Source organism: Enhydra lutris, unplaced genomic scaffold (genome assembly GCF_002288905.1).
Source record: "Enhydra lutris kenyoni isolate GAN:26980312 unplaced genomic scaffold, ASM228890v2 scaffoldscaffold43, whole genome shotgun sequence".
NCBI classification, from domain to species: Eukaryota; Metazoa; Chordata; class Mammalia; order Carnivora; family Mustelidae; genus Enhydra; species Enhydra lutris.
In genome coordinates, this window is record NW_019154127.1 from 14,417,402 (window position 1) to 14,441,946 (window position 24,545).

The 24,545-nt window shown below is 63.4% G+C and overlaps 1 protein-coding gene across 2 annotated transcripts; it reads right to left on the reverse strand.

The window, feature by feature from the left end:
• Positions 1-1,314: 1,314 nt before the first annotated feature.
• Positions 1,315-23,903, reverse strand: LOC111155758 (integrin subunit beta 2). 2 transcript variants are annotated; one of them, XM_022516142.1, is made up of 16 exons: positions 23,750-23,903; positions 16,613-16,673; positions 16,229-16,317; positions 13,483-13,663; positions 12,517-12,687; positions 11,787-12,028; positions 10,404-10,559; positions 9,977-10,072; positions 8,030-8,119; positions 7,008-7,148; positions 5,323-5,510; positions 4,962-5,206; positions 4,625-4,844; positions 4,073-4,278; positions 1,930-2,096; positions 1,315-1,769 (listed from the first exon to the last, which is right to left on the reverse strand). In XM_022516142.1, the coding sequence occupies exons 1-16, from the start codon at positions 23,780-23,782 to the stop codon at positions 1,707-1,709; spliced, it is 2,349 nt and encodes a 782-aa protein (XP_022371850.1). In that variant the 5' UTR covers positions 23,783-23,903; the 3' UTR covers positions 1,315-1,706. The 2 variants fall into 2 exon arrangements, with proteins under 2 accessions (XP_022371850.1, XP_022371851.1); XM_022516143.1 differs by lacking the exon at positions 23,750-23,903 and adding an exon at positions 21,415-21,530.
• Positions 23,904-24,545: the final 642 nt, after the last annotated feature.

A 24,545-nucleotide genomic window follows, 5' to 3' on the forward strand; every position in this document is an offset into this window, starting at 1 on the left:
CCTACACCTGTCTTTGTGGGGCCGTTCATTCACATCCTTTGTAATAAACCCATAACCCAGCGAGTGAGCCACTTCGCAAAGTCCCAGAACCCACTCGTGACCTGTCATCAGAAGCACAGCCAGCCGGGATTTGCAGCTGGCCCCGGAAGGAGGGGAAGCAGCTCGGTAGGCCTGAGCCCCTGGCCTGTGGGATCTGATGCTACCTCCAGACAGACATTACCGGAATTGGGGCGGATTGGTGGGACACGTGCCCGGGGTCCTCAGAGAACTGAGTTCATTGCTTGATGGTGCAGTAGAAACACGGCCGTCCGTGTGGCCGACCGTCCCGTTGACCCCGGCTCTGTGGGTGCTTCGGGGGCCCCCCGGCAGCAAGGAATAGGGGTGTTGGCTCAGCCTTTCTCTACTGCGAGGGGCATGCGGCGGTGCCCCTCGGGGCCATCTGAATGATGGCTCGGGTGTTTTGTTTCAAATATTTATTTAGAGAGAGAGAGCCTGTGTGTGCAAGGCACACAAGCAGAGCCCCCGGCAGAGCATGGAGTCCGACGTGCGCTCCAGCCCAGGACCCTGAGATCACCCCCGATCTGAAACCAGGAGTTGGACACCCAACTGACGGAGCCACCCAGGTGCCCCACTGAGGGGCTGTTTTTAAGTCAAGAGTTAGGATGGGATTTTAACATGTATGCACATAAAGGAAATAACGTCGGGCTATGCCCTCTGAGGGTGTGTTTACGTGTGTGATCACAGACCCACAGGCCCCCTCCCCCTGCCCCCCTGCACCGAGTCAGCCTCTCGCATCCACGTGTGTGCGAGCTGAGAGAGAGCCTGCATCCCGCTGTGGCTACACGGGACCGGAACGTGGCCCTTCCCCTGGGGACTGTGGGACCTCCCCACCCCCGACGGGCTCCCTCCCCACCCCGACCTGGCTCCCCCCTGCCCTGACCCTGGCCCACACCAAGCCCGCTGACCTGTGCCGACTGTGGGTGCTCCTGTGTCCTGGTTGTCACCAACGGACACCAACACATACCACCATGCCACAAGATGGGGCCATGTCCCGTGGCTGCGTGGCGCTGGATTCATGTGACGTAGCCCACGAGAAAAAAACTTACTTTAAAACTCAGATGCCGATTTCCCGGCTCCGCGGACGGCCGCCTTCTGTGAAGCCGCCCCGAGTCTTCTAAAAGCTGCTTAGGATGTGGGGCAGGGGTGGGGCGGAGAGGGCCATGGACACCCGGCCGACAGGCGAGGAAGGAGAGACGCGCGCCACGGCCCGCGGGCCACATGGACCCTCGCAGGGTGCACAGAGCCCAGCTTCCATGCAGAGTGTCAACTGAAGTTTTTATTTTTTCCATACACACGATTGGGAAACACGTCACCAACGGAATGTGATTTTATACCGCAATAAGTTCAAACATAAATAAATCTGTACCACAATGAGATTGCCGCTCTAGGTCTTATAGGAAAACACACCGAACCTCATTTAAGACCCAAGCGATTCCTTCTTCAAGTCTCTACTACAAGGTCAGACACGTCAGAAGGGGGAGGCTGTCCCTTCGGACACGTCCATATTGTCACCGACCATACCTAGTATCTCAAGAGCAGAAAACGACAGTGGGATTTCAGGTTAACGGGTGAACTTGTTGAGGACTGTGACCCCGTCCCTGGAGGAGATGCGAGCTGGGCTGTTTCCGCCTGGTTCACTGAGTGCCCTAGCTCTCGGCAAACTTGGGGTTCATGACTGTCGTAGTGGCACTCTTGAAAAGGGGGTTGTCCTGGAGGGAAGGGCGACTCATCAGTGGAGGGGAAGAAAGCCAGGAGTGGGGGTGACCATCCCGGGGTCCCAGCTCCGCAGATGAACTACGGGGGCATGTGGACTGGGGAGCATGGGGGGGGGCGTGTGGGACAGCCTCAACCCCAGGGACAGCCACTCACGTTGTTCCACTGGGACTTGAGCTTCTCCTTCTCGAACCGCTTGTACTCGCGGAGGTCACTCACGTGGGTCAGAATCTTCCAGATGGCCAGCAGAAGGATGCCGATGGCCACAACGCCAGACACAGTGCCACCCACAATGGGGGCGACTTGGGGGCCCCCCACACACTCTGAGGCAAGGAAGAAGTACACACGCGAGTGTCAGGCCCACCCCGGCTCACCAGACCCCATGGGTGCCCTGCCCCAGGTCACTGCCCAGTGCTGAGGCGGACAGAGCTCTCCCACCTCCGTGCTCGCCATCAAGGCAACAGGTGGGTGAGGGAGCCCCCAGCCCCCAGTCAGGGACCCCTCCTGTGGTTTCGGAGGAAGCTTAAATAACCCTTGTTACCCAGAAAGAAAGTGGGGCCCAGGATGCCCCTAGCCAGGGCAGAGCCTGGACAAGATACCTACCTCCCGACTTGGTGGCCACCAGCTGGGACAGGAGGGCCCCGTCCCTGAAACTAGCAGAGACAGAGTAGGAAAGGACACCCGAGGCCCCCAGAACCTCTTCCCTGAGTCTAGGGACAAGCACTCAGTGGGCGAAAGCCTCCCGAGGGAACCCTGGTGGGGTCCAAACGACCTGACCCCTCCCTCAGGGTTGGGCTGGGCTGTGTCTCACCTTAGCCCCTGACCAAGGGACGGAGCCCTTATCTGCCTGCCCCTGGACACCCGTGTTTCCCTGTGCTCTGTCCATCATACTGTTCTTTCTAGGGGGTCTTAGTGTCCTATGGAGGTTGAACAACTTGGCCACGGCAGCACAAACCCAGACAGGACCCAATCTGCCCATCAGAGAAAGCCAGCGGTAGCTCTCCAGGCTGGCAGGCCGCACTGTGGGGGCCCCAGGCACAGGCCATGAGTGCCACCCGCCTCCCCGGGGTTCCCTCCGTGGGGAGGGGAGCTGGGAGCAGGTCTCCGTCCTGCAAGGGCCCCGGGGAACGGCTTGCCCATGCCTGCGGCATCCACCCTGGGGACTGGGCCGCTGACCCCATGCTCCCCTGCCCTCAGCCTCTCTGAGCCGGAAGCAGGGGAGCTGAGCATCTGGGTGCCCCGCACACCCCTGGCGGCTGCTTGTCTAGAGCCCTGAGGCCCATCCCAATGTGTGTCCGTGCTCCTGACGTCCCAGCACCCACATGTGTCCGTCGCTGTCACCCATCCAGCGTGCTTCCTAAAAAGTACCCTGACCCCCACACCACCTGTTGGGGCCTATGGGTCTGCCTCTTTCTCCCCCTGGTCCCATGCTTATGTTCCATCCAGGGGCAGGCTCTGTCCACACTGCCCCACGCCCCCACCGCCCCCACACATGTCCCTCTGCACGCCACTGTGCCCATGTCCGGCAGGGGCCTCGTGGGTCCATATTCGGCTTCCAAACACACAACTCCAATGTGTCCCTCGCTCTTCCCCAAACTGCTCATAGCTTTTTGGTATGTTTGGAGGGAGACTCAAATGCGTCGCAGGCCTCACAGGGGCTCCATAAAAACCCGGAGCCAAGGGCCCCTGACCCCATGCCCTCCAGTTCCCCCGCGCGGATGCTCCCATGCTGCGGTCTCCGCGGCAGTGGTCCTCCTCCGAGAGACTGTCTGACCTTGACGTCAGGGGCCCACACACCCCCACCATCATCTTTGCACCTCATGACCCTGGCCACAGTCCCACACTGTCTCTGGTACTGGCCAAGTGTGCCCCAACCCTTTGGAATGTGAACCCCACGAAGACAGGCTTGGAGTCCCCATGTCTTCAACCACTACCGGGCCAGGTATGGCCCCGGAGCCCAGTGACGGATAGGCAAGCAGCATTTCAGAAGGCGTGCCACCTGGGATCCTGGCCCCAGGCCCCCTTCCAGGGCTGGGATCGGAGCCCACAGTGGTCTTCACACAGCTCTCTGTGGACCCACTCTCGGGAGCCCCAGGCAGTGGTCCAGGGATGGGGACCCAGCCCACACGTGTCCCCTTGGCCAGAACAGCGCTGTCGTGCAGGGACAAGCCATGCACCGCCTCTCACGGGTCACAACGTGAGCCAGGAAGAGGGGGCAGGCCGTGACCGTGGCTGTGGACGCTTGCCTAACCCCCTGGCCAGCCATCTGAGTGGGGAGAGACACCCTCACCGGCCTCACCTCGGCTGTCGTCCACGTGGATGTCGTAGCTGTCCCTGCCCGCCCGCTGCCGCAGGGTGAAGGTGATCCAGCAGCCGTCCAGATCCCGCTCCTTGCACCTGCGGCCCTTTTCCGGGGGGACGCTCAGCAGGCCCACGTTCCCGCACTCCACGCTGCAGTTCTTCCCCGAGGGGCCCTGGTCGAACTTCAGGCACTGGGCGCAGGTGCTGCAGAGAGGTGTGAGCATTGAGTGTGAGCGTGAGCGTGAGTGTGACAGCGAGTGTGGTGTGAGTGTGAGCACAAATGCGAGCGTGACCGTGAATGTGAGCGTGAGCACAGGTGTGAGTGTGAGTGTGAGCACAGGTATGAGCTTGAGTGTGAGTGTGAAAGCACACACCCCAGAGCTCGGTGCTCAGTGGCGGGAGGGATCTGCTGGGGGGTGGGTGTGAGGGGCTCCCTGCGGTGATGAGGGCTGCGAGGACGGGTGCGGGGGGTGGGGGGCGTGGAGGTGCTGGTGGAGGGGCCGTAGGGGCTGGCGAGTGGCGCGGGGTGCGGTGGGGCGGGGGCACTCACGTGTACCGGCCGCAGGGCGATGGGCAGCCCAGGCATTCCAGGCACAGTGGCGGCTGGTAGCCCGCGTCGCACTCGCACACGTTACAGCGACACCGGCCGCGCCCGTTGCACTCGTAGCCCTCGGCGCTCAGGCAGCCCCTGGTGGACCTCTCGCACTGGCACGCGGAGCCCTCGAAGCCCTCCCGGCAGTGGCATTTGCCGCAGTCGCATGTGCCCCGCTCTGCAGGAGGTGGTGGGACTCAGGCCCGCCCGCCCGTCCCTCCGCCCACGGTCCCGCTCGCCCCGTCCGCCTGTCTGTCCACTCCCCCACCAGTCCCTCCGCCCACACCGCACTCACCCTCGCCCCCGCAGACCCGCCCGTCGTAGCGCTCGCAGTTGACGTTGTCACACTCGCAGTAGCGCCCGAAGATCTTCTTGTTGGGCACGTCGCTCTGGTGGCACACGCACTGTCCGCACAGGCAGTCCCCCAGCCCCGAGCAGATGATGGAGTTGTTGTCCCGCCGGCAGCTGCCCTCCAGCTCCTGGCTGCTCCGGCCATGCGTCTGGCACTCACAGTTCTTCCCGATGTAGCCAGCCTCGCACCTGCAGCGGGAGCAGCCGGGCTCGGGTCCCGAGGGGGACGCAGTGCCCCCCCCACCCTCTCTCCGCCGCTGCTGGATCAGCTGAAGCCGGCCTCACCCCGCCCCCCCTCCCCGCACCTGCAGACGCCGCACTCCAGGAAGCCCTTGCCGCTGCAGAGCCCGCGGTCCTGGCTCATGTCCCGGCAGTGGCACTCGCACTGGGGGACGACATGCACGGTCACCGTGTCCGTGAAGCCCAGGGCGCGGATGAGGAAGGACTGCTCCTGAACGCACTCCGAGGCGGTTACCTTCACCTGGAAGGTAATCTGTGCGGGGAAGGCAGGGCTCAGGCCAGGCTGGGACGGTGGGACCAGACCTGCCCCCGTCTGCTCGCCCGGCGGCCTGGACGCGGGGTTTCTCCAGGAACCCGGCTGGAGCAGGGGGAGGACCCAGCCCTTCCCGGACCCCAGGAGGGGATGCAGGGAAGCGTGGGGAGGGGACGGAGGGAAGAACACAGAACACCCCACGCTAATCCAGGACTGGGCACCCAACACGAGGAGAGAGAGAAGGGCGTCTGGAGCACCAGAGCTGGACCCGCAGGAACGTGGGGGCAGCAGCCCCACCGGGGCCTGCCCTGCCGGAGCTGCCCTCCACACCCATCATCTTCTGGCTTGGCCTTACACCGGGGAGGGGGTGGGTGTCGCTGGAACGTTTTTAACATTCATGCGTTAGAAAGCAGCCTCAGTGGCTTGGGAAAGGACACAGATTTTCTCCGTGTCTGGAATACTACGACGCCAGAATCCCACAGGAGGCTCTAAATTCTGGATATGGAGTTGTGCTCTGACCCCAGATAAAGGGTAGGGGACCGTGCCCCAGGGGAACCAGGTGGGACAGAGCAGAGTCCCCGCCCCCCGCACCGGGAAGTCAGCAGCTCGGGCTTCAGGGAGCACCAACGACGTGTCAAAAGCAGCCACACCCCAGATCAGTTTCAGTGACCTGCGGTAGGGGACACTCACAACGGAGCATGAAAGAAGCCATCAGCCCACCTAAGGACTGAAGAGACTCCCGAGTGGGTCACCCCGTGGGAGGGAGAGAGAGTTCCGTGAGAGTCTAGGTGCAACCCTGAGTGAGTGACATACCTGAAGGAATTCCAATGTCCTATTTAAAATCGCAAGAACAGCAAGTATTTTTGCTGAATATTGGTTCCCAGCCAGAAAAAGGAAAAACTTAATTTTTATGATCATAATAAAATCACAATGTTATGGAAATAACTCCTAGAAATAACCCTATTTCTAATCATCCGTGTGGCCCATGCTTTAATATCTTTGTCAAAGAAAGAAAGAAAGAAAGAAACAAACAAACAAACAAACAAACAGGAGCGCCTGGCCGGCTGGGTAGAGCACCCGAGTTCTGATCTCACAGTCACGAGTTCAGGCCCCACATTGGGTGCGGAGCCTACTTAAAAATAAGTAAGTAAAATAACACCCAAAACCCAGGAATCGGGAAACAAGACCAAACAAACCAGATGTGCCGTGGGCACAAAGGACCCCCTTCTCTGTCGGTATGCGCTGGCCAGCATCCGCCCCCAGGGGGCGCTGCCATGCCCGTCCTCCGACCACACTGGTAAGCCCACCCCTGCTTCTCTCCTCACCCCTGCGAGAGGCAGCCTTGCGCCAAGAAGCGTCTGGTTGCCTGGGGACAGAGCTGGATTGGCCATGACTCTGGCCTTTGTCCTTGCTTGTCCCTGTGCTAGCCGTGGGCCTGGGCGCGCTCCTAGCTGTCCCCGGGGGAGAACCTTCCGGAAGGGTGGGGCAGGGTCTCACCGGGACGTTGATCTGGACGCCGTCGCAGTCCCCTCTGGGCTGGTCCACGTGTGACACCCCATTACTGCAGAAGGAGTCATAGGTGACTTTCAGGCTGCTGGGGATCAGGTTGTGGTCCAGAAAGACCCTGGAGGAGAGTTTCTGGGGGGAAAGAGCGGCTGTGGGTTAGGGGTTCCTCCCGCTGTCCCCGGGGCTTCCCGGCCGAGGCGCTGACACCCTTGCATTGCTCATCCTTCCCTCTGTCCACACGCCCATGGGGAGCTGGGGAGGCCCCCCAGGACAGGCTGGGGAGGGGGCCAACAGAGACAGACCAAAGCCACGAGGATGGGGCCTGGCGGTCACCTACCACCACATGCCCCGTGCCTGGCATGGGCTAGGAGATGGGGAAACTGTGTAAATGAATGAGAGACAGAGAGACAGCTACAGAGAGACAGAGACAGAGGGAGATGCAGAGAGACAGAGGGAGAGGGAGACAAAGAGAAACAAGGAGAAACAGTGATAGAGAGGGAGAGACAGGGAGAGACTGACAAAGACAGAGATAGAGACAGAGAGAGACAGAGAGCTAGAGAGAGACAGAGACTAGAGAGACGGACAGAGCCAGGGGGAGAGACAGACAGATAGTCATTGGTGGGTGAGCAGGGCTAGTGTTGTGGGTGTGATGACGCAGGAGGGCCTGCCTGGGGGGTTTCGGGCCCCACAAGGGCACGAGGAGCAGCCCTCAGCAGTGCCTTAGCTCAGTCCGAGGGTACTTCCCGGGAGCTCTCAGCCTGCGGAGCCGGGAAGCCCACTGGACCACAGCCGAGGAGGCTGGAGGCCTCGTTTCAGGGAGGGTGGAGGCGAGGGTCGGGCAGGGCACACACACGCCATCCCTGGGGCAGGACCTGACGGGCCCGTGGGAAGAGCCAGGCTCTGCTTGTCCGGAACGCCCTCGGAGACCACCCTTCCACAGGCCTGCAGCGGGGCGGGGTGGGGGGTAGGGTTGGCCCCTGCCCCAGGGGCCCCGCGAGCACCCGGGCTCTCACGTTGTAGGCGTTTTTGATAAGCTGCACCACGTTGCTGGAATCGTCCGACAGCTCCCCGACCGCCGACTTGGGGATGACCTCGGTGAGTTTCTGTTGGGCCAGGAGACCAGACCCGTCTCAGCCGGGACCCTGGGGCCACAGAAGCCACGGTGTCCCCGGAGCTCATAACACCCAGAGGATTTCCTTCTCGCCTTAAAATGGCCCAGACCGTCCCCCCAGATAGCTTATCGCTCGGTTAAGACGGCGCATGGTCAGTGGCCCGGGACCAGCCCATTTCCTTGCCCGGAGCACTCCTCCTTGGCCGACCTCCAGCTTGTGACCTGCTGGGACGAGCTGGGCCTCGCCGCCTGGACTGGGTGTCCCTGCCCCGTGGGCTCGTCGGGTACAGCCAAGGCAGAAAATCACAAAATGTGCCGACACCATCAGGAAGGGGTGGGTGGCGAGCACTTCCATACTGATGTAATCGCAGTAACGACCGTGGGGAGCGGGCCGGGGTCCGTGCGGGGGCAGGCTGCGGCGTGTGGAGGCCGACTCTTTGCCCCCGTGCCCCTCTCTCTGTTGTCCATAGAAGACCGAATCCTTGCTCTCTCTTACAGAACTGATGTTTGGGTCACTTCTCTGCCCCAAAGCCCCCCGTGACTCCCCAGATAGAGTCCAGGTACCTCCACAGAGCCCACAAGGCCCGCCACAGCCTGGGGACCAAGCCCCTGTGGCCTCCAGCGCCCTCTCCCCTCCTCCACAGGTGCAGGACCCCTAGCCCCATGGCTCTGGGAAACTGGGCTCTTCCCCCTCCTGTTCCTCCAACCTGCTATCCCTCAGTGAGGGGCACCAAGGACAGTCCAGCAAATGCTCTCCTTACAGGCTCTGGGTGGTCTCGATGTCCCTCACCTAGGAGCCCCACAAATCAGGAAACAGGCTCAGAAAGGCCTGGGACTTGCCAGGGCACCGTCCATGCTGGGGCTTTGGGTTCAGATCTCCTGCTTCGACTCCCATCACCACGCTGTCCTGCCCCGACAGCAAGTACCTGAGTGGCCCCTAGTGCGGCCTGCCAGGTCCTGCACCCGGTCACCAGCCCTGCACGGAACCCCTGTCCCTGTGGTTTGGCAAGCTTCCGGGGCCCACCCCAGGGGTTCTCCTGGACCCCTGCCCTCCCCCTCCTCTGTGTTCCCTGCAGGGTCCTTTCCTCTTTCAGAGCCTGGGAAACCGACAGCAGGACCTGCTGATGTCTCGGGGTGGGGCCCCCCGCCGGCATCTCACCCCCCCCACAGAAGTGGCAGCAGGCCCCACCACGGTGACAACCAGGACCAAGGGTGGGGGCCAAGCAGGTGCCCTCACAGCCCCCCAGAGCCGAGAGGAGGCTATACCGGGCGTGCTGGGAAGGCAGGATGGCAATCCCGGTGCCAGACAGCGGGCGGGAAGGGCAGAGGAGGAACAGAAAGGCACTCTGCGGGAATGGAGCAGGGACGGCCACCCCGAGAAGTCCCGAGAGACCAGGTTTCCCAAAGCAGAGAAGCAAGTGCGGTCGGCGTGCAGAGCTGGTTCCGGTGGGGACCAGCTCGGGCGCGGGCGTGTGGGGGCGCGTCCCTGTGGAACACACCCGACCTGGGACGGAAGGGCTGGGGCAGCGTGCACGCGTGTGAACCGTGTGAACCGTGTGAACCGTGTGAACCGTGCCCTGGGTCAGCAGAGACACTCGCTGTCCGCAGCGGACGTGGACACACGGCACCTCGTTACCGTGCGCCCGCAGAACATCCTTCCCGCGGCAGCGCCCGGGTGCCCACCCTACGCCCCCCCGCGCCCCCCCCCCCTGCCCCTCCCCCGTCACCCCCGCCCTTCTGCGGCCCCCTGGGCCCCGCCCCCTGCCCTCCACCCAGCTGTGCGCATGCGTCTGCCGTGCCCGCGGGTTCCCCCCGCCGCCTGCTGTTCAGGAGCCCCCACGCCACCAACCTCGTAGGTTTTCACCATTCTCTTGGTCACCGCAAAGATGGGCTGGATGTTGTTTTCAGCCAGTTTGTGTGCCAGCTGGCCCACCGACGGGTAGTCCTGGAGGGGAGGCCTGGTCAGACAGCCCGGGGTCAGGGACAGAGCCCCGGGCCCTCTGTCCGCCCCACCCGGGGCCTAGACCCCGGCCCCCCACCCCCGAACAATTCCAGGCCGCCGTGTCAGGTCGCAGCGGGTGAAGGTAAGCTCCTGCGACTGGTCGGGGACCAGACCAAGGGACGCCGACCTCCCCCCAGCCCCCTGGGCCCCCTGTGCCGCCAGCAGAGCCCCCCCCCCCAAGGCTGCAGCCCGGCCCTGGCGTTCCCTCCCGGGCCCCCCCTGCTGTCCACTCCTCTGGGGACGCGGGGACACGGGACACGGGAGGGCCACGCACAAATTCATTGCTGCGCTTGTATGTGTTGTCCTCCAGGTGGCAGCGGCCATCATTGGGGGTCAGGATGGCACCCAGCTTCCCGTCACCCGCAAAGTGGAAACCGTCGTCTGTGGCAAACACCAGTAGCCGAGTGACGTTGCGCCAGCCGATTTCCTCCTGGGGAGACGGCGGGGTGACGGCCTCAGTGTCCCCCGTGGGCACAGCGTGGTGCGGCAGCCTCGAGGCCCGTGCCGTGCCTGTGCCCCACACCTGCTCTTCCTGGGAACAGGAGGACCCCTCCCGGGACCAGCCGCAGGACTCGGGGTCTGCAGTCCAGTCCGGATTCCAGCACCAGGGCTGCTGGAGAAATGCCCTCGCACACGGCAGGGGTGGGGGGATACTGTCGGCTGAAATACAGCCCATGGCCTCCCTGGCCACTCCGGCCAGGGACCAATCTTGGGAAATACCCCCAAAACAGAAAATACTCACAGAAACGCATATTACAACGTGAAACACGGTAGAACAAAGGATGATGGAAACCGGGGGACGTGCAAGGGGACACGGGTGAGATGGGGACGCTAGCGACACACGTGTGGTCACAGAGCGGGCAGGACACAAAAACAGAAACATGGTCGCTGTGCCTGGTCCCACAGAGAGGCTGGGAGCCTGGAGTCTGGTTTGGGAAGGGTTAAAACAGGATGTCATACAAAATAATAATAAAATAAAAATAAGTAACAATAATATTAAAACAAAACAAAAAAAGGGGCATCTGGGGGGCACAGACAGTTCATCGTCTGACTTGTTCCAGCTCAGGTCATGGTGTCAGGGTCCTGAGATCAAGCCCCGCATTGGGCTCCCTGCTCAGCGGGGAGCCTGCTTCTCCCTCTGCCGGCCACTCCCCCTGCTTGTGCTCTCTTGCTCTGACAAATAAATTTAATAATATCTTTACAAATCAAACAAAAAAGCCAGGGAGCGGTCTGGACCATAACACCTACAGCACAAAGGCAGCAGGTGTGACGGAATGGGGCGACCACCGGGGTGGGTGATGAGGCAAGGGGAGGGCTGCTGGGGGGAGGGGCCGGCGACCCACCACTGAAACCACACACGGGGATGCCTGGGGGGGTGCTGCCTTCCCTGGGGGGGAGCCACGGCAGGGGTGACGCCATTCGGGAGCTGCGAGCACCACACTGCTCCGTGGGCTCGCCCTGCAAGATCGTGCACTGGACTGAGGCGTGGACGGTGGCCCAGTGTCACAGGCCCACGGTGACACGTGTGGGTGAGCGGCAGGCCCCGGGGCCGACGGGGCCCTCTGAGTCCGACGGGGCCACCCTCAGCGGCCGGCCCCGTGGCTGCAGGACGGAGGTCTGGGGAAGGCTGGGGGCCAGGCCAGGGACAGGACCTCACCAGGCACGCGGCGACCTGCATCATGGCGTCCAGCCCGCCCTCGGGGGCGTCCAGGTTTCCGGAAATGAGCTGCTTCCCGACCTCCCTCTGGAACTGGTTCGAGTTGTTGGTGAGCTTCAGCACGTGCCTGAAGGCGAAGGGGGGCTGGCACTCCTTCTCCTTGTTGGGGCACGGATTCCTCAGCTTCTCAGGGTGCGTGTTGACGAAGGGGAGCACCGTCTTGTCCACGAAGGACCCAAAGCCTGGGGGGCGGGCGGGGTGAGGGTGGGAGGCAGGGGCGGCCCCAGGCGGGGGCTCTGCCCGCGAGCCTCGGTTTCCCTGCTGTGGACCAGGGCAGGCGAGAGAACGGGACAGCGCACACCCACATGCATGAGCGTGGGGGCAGACGGGTGTGTGAGCACAAGCACATGCATGTCCTGCACGCGGGGACAATGGCCGGGGGGGGACCGAGATGAGAGGCGGATGTCCCCTTGGCCCCCGACTTGCACCGGGTCCGTGGGCAGGCACGTGTGTTTGATGGTGCGACAGCTGTGCAGGTCACAGACCTTCGCTTGGCATGACGGTGTCAGGGGAGCCAGCGTCCAGGCGTGGCCTCCCCAGGGGGCCTCCCCAGGGGACCCTCCCCATGGGGGGGTCCCTGGCAGAGCCCCCCCGCCAGTGCCCTGCCCTGCGTGGCCGTGGGGAGGCGTGTGAGCGGCAGGGCTGGCTGGGACTGGGGGGGTCGCCTCACCGATGCGGCCGGACTCGGTGATCTCGTTGAGGGCTCGGAGCAGGTCGCCCCCCAGTTTCTTGACGTTGATGAGGTCATCCAGCATGGAGTAGGAGAGGTCCATCAGGTAGTACAGGTCGATGGGGTAGCCCTTGGCCCGCCGGAAGGTCACATTGAAGGCAGCCGCCTGACCTGCCGACAGAGATGGGAGAGTCAGGGCATCTGGGGGCACTGACGTACCTTCTACGGGTCCCCAAATGCTCACAACTGCCCCCTGAGGCCTGCGGACAAGTCACAGGGCACCTCAGGAAGGAACCACATCCCCCCACAGAACGTTCCAGACATAAATCTACCACTGAGAGCTCACAGTTCACCCAGCACTGCTGAGATGCAGGTGGGCCTGGCGGCCTGGGCAGCCTGCTCCGTCCCCCGTACCAGCACCCCAGCGGTCCAGGTGCGGGCCTGGGTCCCAGCCCAGGGGCAGTGGTACAGGGCAGGCTCCACCCCAGCCCTGCCCTGGCCTGTTCCCATGGTCCTGCTCTTCACCAGGTCCCCTTCCTGAAGGGCGCCTCTTGGAGCACAGACAAGGTTCTGGGGTCAAATCAGTTTGAGCAACACTGACTTAAACAGTCGCTCAGGTTGCTTGGCTGCAGGACTTATCAGAGCCTTGACTCTGCCAAGCACACCTGGCATTCCGAGAGTGGGACAGAATAGTGTTTCCCAGATGGTTCCCTTTCTCATTTGGGAAGGACACAGCAGAAGCACACAGCAGCAGACACCGGGTGTGGGGGCATCCTCCTGCCGGCAGAGGGGAGAGGCCCACAGGGGAACTCAGACTCTGTTCTCGAGGTTTCCAGCAGTCCTCGGGGCTCGCCTACCTGCCTCCTGGCCTGGCCACGTGGACACTTGTGCCACAGGTGGGCCCTGGCACCCAGAGGGACCAACACACACACACGCTGACTCACCACCAGCCAAGCCCGAGCCTACCTGGTCTCAGGTAGAGTGTCACTTTCTGTGGGGACAGCTGCTGCTGGCTGCCCTTCCTGTCCCCCTGGGTCTCAGCCAGGCTCCTGGGGTCCATGATGTCATCAGCTGCACAGCCCTTCAACAGGAGCTGCTCCCGGGTGTCGCAGCGAACAGAGTCTGGCTCCCCGAGCCCGGTGAAGTTCTGGGGGGCAGTCAGGGGTCAGGAGGAGGGCAGAGGACACGTGGGGGCCACACTGTGGGGGCTGCACAAGTCCAACCCTCGGGGTCCTTCAAGCTGTCCCTCCTCATTTGCACCTGGGGTTCCAGACAGGTGTCCTCACGGGGGTGGGTGTGGGTGGGGGCTGGGCAGCTAGGAAGTTAGCTGCCTGCCGACGGCCTCCCGTGAGGGTCCAAGATCACCCCAGTGTGGGAATGGGGTGTTTGCCGCCACTGCCTCCCACAGCAGAGTGACTGAAGGACCCATGTGTCCAGCCCCAGGCTGGCCGGTGGGGTCACTCAGCAGCCCCAGGGCCGGGAGCAGCCGGCTGGGGCACCTGGCCAGAGGTGGCCAGAGGTGGCCAGGGTGGCTGGGGTGGCCAGGGTGGCCAGGGAGGCCAGCAGTGGCCGGGGTGGCTGTCCCTTCCAGCAGCAGATGCTTTGGTAGAGGTGCCCTCCTGAGAGAAGACACGTGGGACCCCAAGAACCCCAGCACATGGGCCAGGACTCCGGGCCAAGCCCCTCGCTGTTTGGAGAGGAGTGTGGGGGTCCTGGGTTCAGGGCAGTGTCCTCATGCCCACTTCACCCCCATAAGCGGGGCCGGAGCAGGCCCCATTCCGTGGCACGGACACCTGTCTCTGCTTCCTTGCAGGGAAGGGGTCTCGGGAAGGGCAAGGCGCCGTGCGGGGCCGGCTAGGTACTAGGTACGTCGGGGGCCGCGGGGCAGGGAGGGCTGGCGCTCCCCCTCAGGACTCTGTCAAGGCTCGGAGACCTCGAGAAATCAAGTGAACTCCCCGGGGACCGACAAAGCCTCCTGTGGAATGCACTGGGAAGCTCACGGAGGTTCCGCGGAATCGAATACGCTCACGCAGGGGCAGGGGAGCTGTGACCTGCTGGAGGACGTGTCACCCCCAACCCCCGGCTGTGGCCAGACCGCATTCAAGGGGGGAGACCACACCCTGCCGTGACTCTGTGGGCTGCTTGCGGCGCTCAGAAGGTCCCATCCGCGCGTCGTGGGAGGGAGAAAATGAGGAAGTGTGCGGCGGACGTCAGGAGCCCCGCTTCTCCTGAAAGGGAACCGGGAACCTCCAGAGAAACGGGAGTTCCAGGCTTGGGGCGGGGACGCAGGGCTTGGCCTGGGGCGACTGACTCTGGAGTCAGAAAGTGCTCAAAAACAGTGACGAGGGGCGTGCTGGGGGACACAGAGCCAGCCTGGGGCAGGGGCTCCCCGCGGCCCAAGCTGGAAGTATTTGAGCCTCAGATGACAGCGACAGAATAAAATAAAACTCTAACACTCTGTGGAGCCGCTCAGATGAGAGAGAGATGGCGAAGGACAAACTCCTCCTCACGTCGGGAGCCGTTACGGGAGTTTATGGACCGGACGGCACCCCTTGCAGTACTGAGCAACGCCGGCGCAGACCACCCCGGGGTGCTGATGTGAGGGCTGTGAGCCTGACGGGAAGGGAAGGTCTCCTGGCCCCGGCGCAGCTCCTCACAAACTACGGAATCACTGCAGAGGAACAGTGACATCAGCTGAGTGGGCCGAGCTAGCGTCACCCGCGTTGGGACAACGGTGACAGCGTGAGCCTGTGCAGGGCTCTGGCCGAAACACAGGAGCGGAGGAGATGCCGGGCCGTGGACACGGCTGCTGTTCTGCCCTGGTTGGAAATGTCAAGGGTGCATGACATGGGCGGGGGCTCCTCTGTCGTGGTTCCGGGAGACTAAAGGGACAGGACCGCCGCCGCCGGCAGAGCGGGAGCCTGGGTCCTCGGCAAACGGTGCGGAAGGCACTGCTGGAACAGCTGGAAATGTCTGCGGAGGGCGGGCAGATGGGATCGAGCATCGGGGCAGGTGTCCCGTCCTGGAAAAGCATATCGTGGGTCTCCGGCGGGCGTCTTGTGCGTGAGAAGGACACGGGACGTTTTCAACAAACGGGCTTCAGGTCTGCAGTCTGCTTGCGAGTGCTCACGAGAAGATAATAGTGTGTGCACACCTGTGTGGGGCTCCCGCCACGCCTGCAGCGCCGGAACCTCAGGGACGCCCCAGGGCAGGGGGTGGGGTCGGCATCTGGAAGGCTCTGGGGGAGGAGCCGTGGTCGGGATCTGGGGGTTCTGTCCAGGAGGAGGGTGGGTCTGTCATTTGGGGGCCGTGCCCTGGCTGTCCGGGCCTCTGCCCTCCTTCCTGGAAGGCTTCACAGCCGGGCACGACGGAAGACCGCGGCAGAGTTAGGCTCCCCACGTGGAGCCTCCCACACCTTCCACACTGAGAGCTGTTCCTCTCTCTTCCCTGGATGCCTCCTGGCGACCCACGGCCTCTGGGCAGGGCTTCTGCCTGGTCAGGGGGCACGCGGCCACCCTGGGGTGAGGCTGGGTCTGTCTGTCTGTCTGTCTCTCGAACAGGCCATGCTCCAGGCTGCTCCCCCCCCACCGCCCGGGGAACAGAGTGGTGGTGCCCCGGGTGCCAGCAGCTCCAGAGGCAGAGAGAGGGCGCCCAGCTCGGGGACGGGCCTACAGGACGGGCGTGAGGACCGGCATGGCCTGGCGGCTCTTACCAGCTTCTGACACCAGGCGCAGCCAGGGCCCGACTCCACGCACTCCCGGCACGTGCCGACTTTGTACTTGGTGCACTCCTGGCAGAGGGCTGCGGGGAGACGACGCGGCTCCGTGAGCGCCGGGCCACCCGCACAGAGCCGCAGGTGCTGGGGCAGCGGTAATGGGGGTGCGGGGGAGGAGGGGGGTCCGGAGGAGGACCAGGAAGGGCAGGAGGGAGGCCGGCGGCCTGGGGCCAGGCCTCCAGGAGCTGCAGAGCGTGGGGACCCGGGGGCCAGGGTCTGGGACGCACTCCCTGGGGCACAGTCCTTCCGCAGCGGCTGGAACCTAGCCCAGGAGCACGGTGGCGGCCCCCTTCTTCCCGACCCAGGATGTGGAGAACTCACCCGACCAGAGGCACAGCAGAGACCCCAGCGTGAGCAGCAGGGTGCGCCGGCGCAGCATGTCCTGTGGAGGGAAGGGGTCTCGGTGACGCAGCCCTGCACCCCGGACGCTGGGCTGCGGCCTCCAGATGCAGCACGGGGCGGCCCTGTGTCCCTCCACCCTGGCTGAGGATAACCGGGATAAGCCCCAGCCACCGTCTTTCCCTGACAGCCTGAGTGGTGTGGCATGCGCCCACGGGGACTCCGAGGACGAGCAGGAAGCACACGTGTGTGTGCCCACCTCACACGCACATCACAATCACACATCACAGGCACACATCACACGTGTGGGGCTGCACGTGCCGGGTCACTCCTGAGCCCCGGGAACTGAGCGCTGGGCTCAGAGCAGAGCCGCACCCGGCCCAGGCCTCCTGGTGGCCCCAGAACCAGGACAAGGACGAGAAGTCGCCAGAGCACCTCCCGGGTGCCATACCCGAGCCAGCCACCGGCTTGGACCCCTGCCAGAGGGCGAGCACAGAGTCCAGGCCTGCCTGGCCCAAGGCCATGGCTCTAGGTGACTGTGATTTTCTCTGGGCACACCTACTGTCCTCAGAAACCCGGCACCTGCGGTAAGGCGAGGATGGGCTGGGCACGGACGGATCCCGATGCCCCCAGAGCCACGGTAGGTGGGGGAGGCCCAGTGTTCAGGCTCTTGTTCTGGGTCCTCAAGGCAGACAGGGGTGCCTTCCGACCCACGGCCTGCTGGACTGCGGTCAGCATGGGCAACATCGCCCTCCCCCTACAGGGCCCCAGGTCAGGGGCTGGGCCCAAAGCAGGAACGCCCGTGCAGGTAGGCGCCCCTATCTCAGAGCTCTATAGCTGGCTGTGGTCTTTTCATTCGACCTGGAGAGCAGCCCAGTGCGGAGAAGCCAGGAATCAGGGGTGGCAGGAGGAAGGGGCCTGCTCGACCAGAAACAGATCTGCCCACCCAGAAGGTGATGTGAATGCCAGCTCCTGCCCCTGCTGCGGGCCTGTGAGGCTCCTGGGGATGGGGGAGTAGGGGATCCTCAGGGCCAGCAGAGGCCACAACCCAGACCAACCGCATGCATGGTCCCCACCTCTGCCTGTGGGGCTCTGGGCATGGCCTGTAGGTGGGCCCCCCTTTGCTCTCCTGTAACACCTGCCTCTGTGCCGTGCCCGGGGTGGGGGCTCTGCGTGAGAGAGAATCGGGGGGGGGGGGGGGGGGGGGGGGGGGGGGCTCGCAGGGAGGGGCTCCTGCGCTTCGAAGCCCTGCCCAGCCTCAGGCTCCCATCTTTTTGGAGGTGACCCTCCTGCTCCCTGGTCCCCACCCAGATTATAATCAGGACCCAGAAATGTCAGAATGCTCCATCCTTCCCGTTTGGGGTCAAAAGCAGAAGCCACACAGCACATTGGCTTCCTGGGTCAGAGCAGCGGCCGGATTGGCCCAGGAGGCGGGGGGGCGGACAGCTCAGGTTCACGCCAGGCCCCATCCATGCCTCCCAGCCAGGCGCGTGGGGCTCAGGCCGAGGCCGGCTGTGGCCAGTCCCAGCTTCGATCTGGGTCCCTCCAAAGTTCACAGCTGACCGCCTGTGCTGACTTGAGTGTTCCCCCCATAGCCCTGGGCCTGCCCGGCCACTGTCCAGGGCATGTCAGCCTCTGGGGAACGCCGCCACCCTGCCCCAAGGCTGCCCCCTATAGAGGGTGGGAGGCTCCTTCCCAAGCACCCCAGCCACGCCTGTGCTCAGGCAGGGTGAGCTGGTACCAAGGTCCTAGGGCAGCGGCTGCCCTACTCGCTCTCCTGGGGCCACAGACGGAGCCCCAAACATTCCCAACAACCAGTGTGTATGCTCTGTGGGCCCTGAGCACCAGCAGGATGTAGACCCGGTGCCGGTTCGGCAGGCACACCCCTCCCACCAAGAGGGAGGGACCTCACTTCTAACCCACAGACTGCGAAGTCCTGACCCTGACCTTGGGAAGCTGGGCGGGGGTGGGGAGCTGCCCTGTCCCAAAGCACTCCTTGCCCACTGGAGCACTGGGGCGGCCACGGGGACGGCGCGGCCACGGGGACAGCTGCACCCCAGCCCGCGTGTCCCCCAGCCTGCGGGGGCAGGATGCCTGGACGCACTGCGGCTCTGGGAGCTCAGAGGGTGGACAGAGAGGCAGAGCCCGCAGCCTGTCCTCCTCTGCCCCAAGCAAGTGGGGCAGGCCAGCTCCCTCCTTGCCCTCAGGCGGCGGCAGGCAGGCACGTGCCCAGTGGCCGGGACTGGGCCTTGCCCGAGACTGATGTCATGGAGCTGCACAGACCGAGGGCCCTCGGAGCATTGTCCTGCTGGCCACCCCGCGGCAGCACAGGGTACCCGACCTGGATGGCGGCCCGCCTCGCCAGCACGTGCTGCCTTGACTTCCTCCGGGACCAGAGGGGTGTGTGGACCCCCGGCTCCGGGTGGGGGACTGGCCGGGAGAGCGAGCGTTTGCAGCACCATAGGACTGGCCGCCGTGGGCCCTCGACTTGTAGGGACACGGACCTGGGAGCAGGAGGCCTAGGCTGAGCCTGGGGAGGAGGAGGGGGAAGGGGAGGGACGCAGGCTCCCGGGTGGGCTGGGCCTCTGGCCCAGCCGGTGGGGCTCGAGCCTGGCACCCTAACACCGGAGGGAGGGTCCCCCGCTCCGCCTGCCCTTCAGCCTTTGTCTCCCCAGAGAGCGGGGTGGGACCCACGGTGCCTGAGCGCCCTCGGCTGTGAGGACTCGGTGACACAGCCGCCCTTTACGCCCCCACCCGCGGTGGGGACGCTGGCACAGCCTGGGGGCGACTGCCAGAAGTCGGAAGTCGTGGGTCTGTCCCCCGCGGGTGGCTTCCTGGAGACCCAGCGACCCAGGGCCAAGTGCTCTCCCCGGCCCCGCCCCACTGCCCCCAAACGAATGCACTGAACCAGGGTCCTCTGTAGAAGGTCTAGACAGCGAGGGTCTGAGAGCGGAGGGAGCGCTAGAGGAGCAGCGTAGCACCTTCCTTCCGGGTCACACACACGCACACGCACACACGTACACGCGCGCACACACAGCCCATATTTGGTAAAAGACAAGAAAAAGCGGAAACTTTAGGAAGAAAACACTGTGGGCAGCAGGCAGAGGGAGGGCACGGCGTCTGAGTCCGGACAGCAAGCTGGTGTCAGATCAGGCTTCCTGTCAAACTCGAGGAAAGGAACAAAGACAAAACAAATGCAGAAACAATGAAATCCCCTTTCCACCGAACCGGGCACAAACAGGGACAAACACAGAGACAGGAGGGTCCTCCAGGAGCTCAGAACAGCAGGACCACTCAGGCTTTGCTGGAGGCAAGAAGCAACCTTAGCTTCCAATAGCCTGACCTCCAGGGCCCTGTTAAGACTTTCAGAAAATCCCTTTAGAAATTTCCTTTCTCTCTGCGCCCCCAACGTAGAAGATCATAACCGTCTCCTCCTCACACCCCCAGGGCAGCTCTTTCTGCCACGAGTCCGGTCCTCGTGCTTCATAAAACCATCTTTTTGCACAGAAAACATGTCAAGAATCCTTTCCTGGCCGCAGGCTCGCATCACATCAAAAGAAGAAGGTTTTGGGCGCCTGCGGGGAGCGCTCAGCTGGTTAAGCCACTGCCTTCAGTTCAGGCCATGATCCCAGAGTCTGGGGATGGAGGGAGCCTGCTTCTCCCTCTGACCTTCTCCCCTCTCATGCTCTCTCTCACTCTCTCTCTCTCTCAAATAAATAAATAAAGTCTTTAAAAAAAATAAAGAAGAAGAAGGTTTTGCAAAAGTGCAAACGCTCAGACCAGGCCACTGTCAACTCCAAGGGTTCACTGCACCTGCAGGCCTGTGGGGCCAGAGGGCCAGTCCCCAGGGGCTTACAAGGGACACACCCAATCAGGTGACAGGGGCAGCCTGGGGAGTGGGGGGAGGTGCTGGCGGGAAAGTTCAAAGATCAGAGGCAGAGAAGGGAGGCGGTGGGGAGCTGGGGTACTGGGGGATGGGCATGAAGGGGGGGCGCCTGGCCTGATGGGCACCGGGTGTTACATGCAACTGATGAAACAATGAACTTCAGAGCCGCTGAAATGAAAAAGAGAAAAGATGGGACACAGGGGACCTGGGCTGTGCTCGGTCCATACTCACCCCAGGAGCTGGACGACTCAGGGCTGTTTCACGGAGGAAAAAAGCAAATGTGTACAACGGAGCTGAACTAGGCATCAGCCTCGGTTTAAGCCACAAGACAGAATGTGGAGATGGGGTCGTTTCTGCTTTTCACAAGAAAACACAATTGGACAGAAGCCACATGCTACGGGTGGGGGTGCCGCTGGACCCACGGTGCTCAGAGCTCGAGGCTCTGGACAGAAGGACAGACAGACAGACGCAGGGACAGAAGGAGCAGGGGCCGGAGCAGGTGTGACCTGCGTGTCCTCTGCGCAGCCCCACAGGCGTCTGCGAAAGGTGTCCAGGGTGAGAGGCCCCAGAGCAGACCACAGTTCGTGACCGTGGGAACACAGTGAGACACTCTCCCGTGTTGATCAGACAAAGAGCATCTCGCGAGTCGAAGAGGAATCGAAATCGCGTTTGCAGAGAACAGCTTCGGCCCCGGCGGTGGAAAGCCTGTGTCCACAGCCAGGGCACAAAGCCGATGCCCATGCGTCCGGGCTGCGGACGAGGACCGAGGGGACCCGATGGGACGCAGATTCAGAAGTGGCGGAAAGAGCGGGAAAGCTCTGGAGAGGGAGGCAGAGACGCGCGGATACGGGTGTGCGTCTGAGTCGGAAAACAAACAAAAAAGCTAAAATCCACAAACCTGTCAGAACCTGTTTCCTTGAAAAAGGCAACAAAATTGGGAGGAGGATGGCCACGTGGCTTCGGTTAGAGCGGTCCGGAGGGCGACCCCGCGACAGTGGGGGACGGGCGGCGCGGCTGTGGCCGTGGCTGTGTCAGAGACCGTGAGTGAGCTGCGCACCAGCCTTCAAAGGGGGTGAGCACAGATGGGGGTTCCCCAGGAAGGGGCCCCTCACACCAGAGGCCACGTAGGCTCCGTGCGGGGAGACAGGACAATGAAAGAACCAGAAGAATGTGTATTTCCGGATCGGGAAAGCTTCTGCGCGTAAGGACTACAGAGGAAAATGTCAAGACAGATGGACCCTAAAAGAACAGATCTGTACCTAAAACAGAGGACATGTAATGAATCCAGCGTCAAAGGGCAGGGCCATTTCATGGCAAGGAGGTGTTAGAAGTCGGGAACAAACAGGCAGATGTCCCTGGGGGCCGTGGGTGGGAACGGTGGTCCCAGCAGCTGCCCTCTGGCTGGGGCCCATTCCGCCCCCAGACGCTGGGGCTGCCTGCCCAGCTGTCCGGCTGGAAAATATTTCTCCCATCCGGGAGGCCCTCCCAGTGGGCCCCCAACAGCAGAGGAAGTGTGGGAGCACAGCTCAACTTTCATGAGAATAAGGCAAAGTGACTGGCCCCCCGGACCCACATTTCTGTCTGGGCAGTGGCACGGGGATGTCTGCACCGAGCGGAGTAGCCACGCCAGGGGTTCATGCAGAAGCCGGGGTCTGCTTGGTCCCTGACCCCCCGGGGAAGGGGGTTCTGAATCATACATTTGATGACAGCGTCCATGGGAGTTTGAGCTACAGGTCTCCCCCGTTACAGGAAGGCCTTCTCCCGGGGTGCATCCGGGTCCCTCCCGCCCCAGAGAGTGGGCAGCGTCCTCCACACAGTGGTCTGCAAGGCCCTTGCCGGTCTTGGCGCTCCGTCCCTCATGAAATCTCTAGGCAATGCCCACGTTGGCCCGGGGCCTGCGGCCTCTGCCCAGGGCCAGGAGTTCCACCCAGATTTCCTGGAGGCCCAAGGCTGGGGCAAAGCCCAGGGGCCATGCTGAGCCCCCTCCCCACTTCTCCTCCCTCCTGGATTTGCTTACCAGCTCCACAGAGAAACAGGTGTGAGACCCAGTGCAGAGCTGGTCCGCCCCACCCCATCACAGAAGCCTAGCTCGGGCCACTCGGAGCCAGCCCAGCCTGCGGTCACCTGGACAGCTGGCGTCCCCAGAGTGAAGCCTAGTGCCTGCACCAGATGCGGGACGGAGCGAGGGCTCGGCCACTGGCACCGGAACCTTCTGCGAGGACTGTAGGCTGAGGGGGGCCCTGCCCCCAACTGCCCCTCCTCCTTGTCCACCAGGGTCCCAGGAGTCCCCCACCTCCAGGTATGGCGAGCCCAGCCGGGCAAGCTGGCAGGATCCCAGCCCAGGGTCAGGGGAAGAGGATGGGGCACCGGGAGGAGGTGAGACGGGGATGGTGTGGAGTGCGGCCGTGTCAGCTGCAATCCCGGCTGACCCCAGGGTTCCGGCCCCCACTCCCGGGAGACGTGGGGACAGGCTTCCAGGAGACCCTTTGAGAGTCTAAGAGGAGAGGTGGGCCCAGCAGTGGGAGATCACACACACAACACACACCCCACACACCCACTCACACCTGCATAGCTCACATCCTCTAACACTTACACAAACACACGCTTGCACATTTGTGCACACGTGCTCACAATCTCACACTCACAGGCCTTCACACAGCACGTGCACCCTCTCACACCTCCACACACACTCACACACATAGACTCTGGGGGGACAGACCACCACGGCAACCTTGGGGGCGTGGGGAGGAGGGGGGTCCCAAGCAGGAAGAGGAAGGCGGGCTGGGGCCCCTAGACTCCCCACACGGCCCTGGTTCCACCCGCTCTGGCCCCTCTGGGGGGTTCTCGCCTGCCCCCCAGCCTCCTCCTGGCTCTGCAGGGCCTCAGAGCCCCCACGTCAGGGGCTCGGTAAGTGTCTGGGACTTGTGAAGAGACCCTAGACCCAGTGGCAAAGGACTGAGCCTAGGCCCTGTCCTCCGGCCATGCTCGGTCCTGTCCCCGGTTACAGACGCTCCCGTTGCTCTGTGGGGCTCTGGCCACGGTGGGCACAGCAGTCCCCTTGCTGGATCTCCGGGAAAGGGAGCCCAGAGCAGACAAGCCCAGGGCGGGTAACGGGGACCAGGTCTGCAGGGCCCTCTCTAGGGCTGGGCCACTCCCTGGGGAAGAGCCCCAGGGCCCAACTGTTCCCCTCTAGAAAAACGAGCCTGGACACAGAGGAGCCCCTGTCCACTCACCCCGCTGATGCCCTGGTGTCCTCGGTGGGGCATCCTGGCTGGGCAGGGAGGGGTGTCAGCTCCGTTGGTACCCTGGCTGGGCCGCTGCACGGTCGAGCGGATGAGCCAGCGAGCCCCGATGGGGAGGGCACGGTGCTTCCTGTTCCAAGCTGCTCTGGAGGAAGTGCTTGCATGGGGCGATTGCACCACAGGTGGCCGTCAGACCCCGGCCCCCGCACGCCCCGCCCACGGGTGTCTGAGGAAGACCCCAAGAGCCAGCGAGGGACTTGCCCTTCCTTACACACGTTCCCGTGAGGAGCAGAGTGGCGTGAAGGGAGGGATGAGTACTGCGGGCATGGTCCTAGGGTGGCACCCGGGACTCGCCCCTGTGGGGGGAGGGGGCCGTGCCCTGCAGGGACAGAGGATGGCAGACTTGCACGCTGGGACAGGGGCCCAGCCTGCAGACTGCAGCCATCGGAGAACAAGGTGCTGGGACTGAGGGTTGTGGTCATGGAACAAAAAGTGTGACAGGGACTCAGGAGCACAGTGACCCTGGGAGTGAGCCGGTGAGCCGGACAGAATCGGCCCCAACACAGGCAGGAGGATGCAGACGGATGCAGGTGCACAGAGCCCGCGCCCGTCCGACCGGCAGCGCCCAGGAGCAGAGACCCGGGGACAGAGAGGACCAGACACCCAGCGACGGGAGAGGCTCCGGACCCCAGCAAGCGGCCCAAGCGACAGGCCACTGCCACCCTCGGGGGGCTTGTAGTGCCCTCGCAGGACAGAACAGAGAGCAAGAAAATGCCACGAGGTGGGG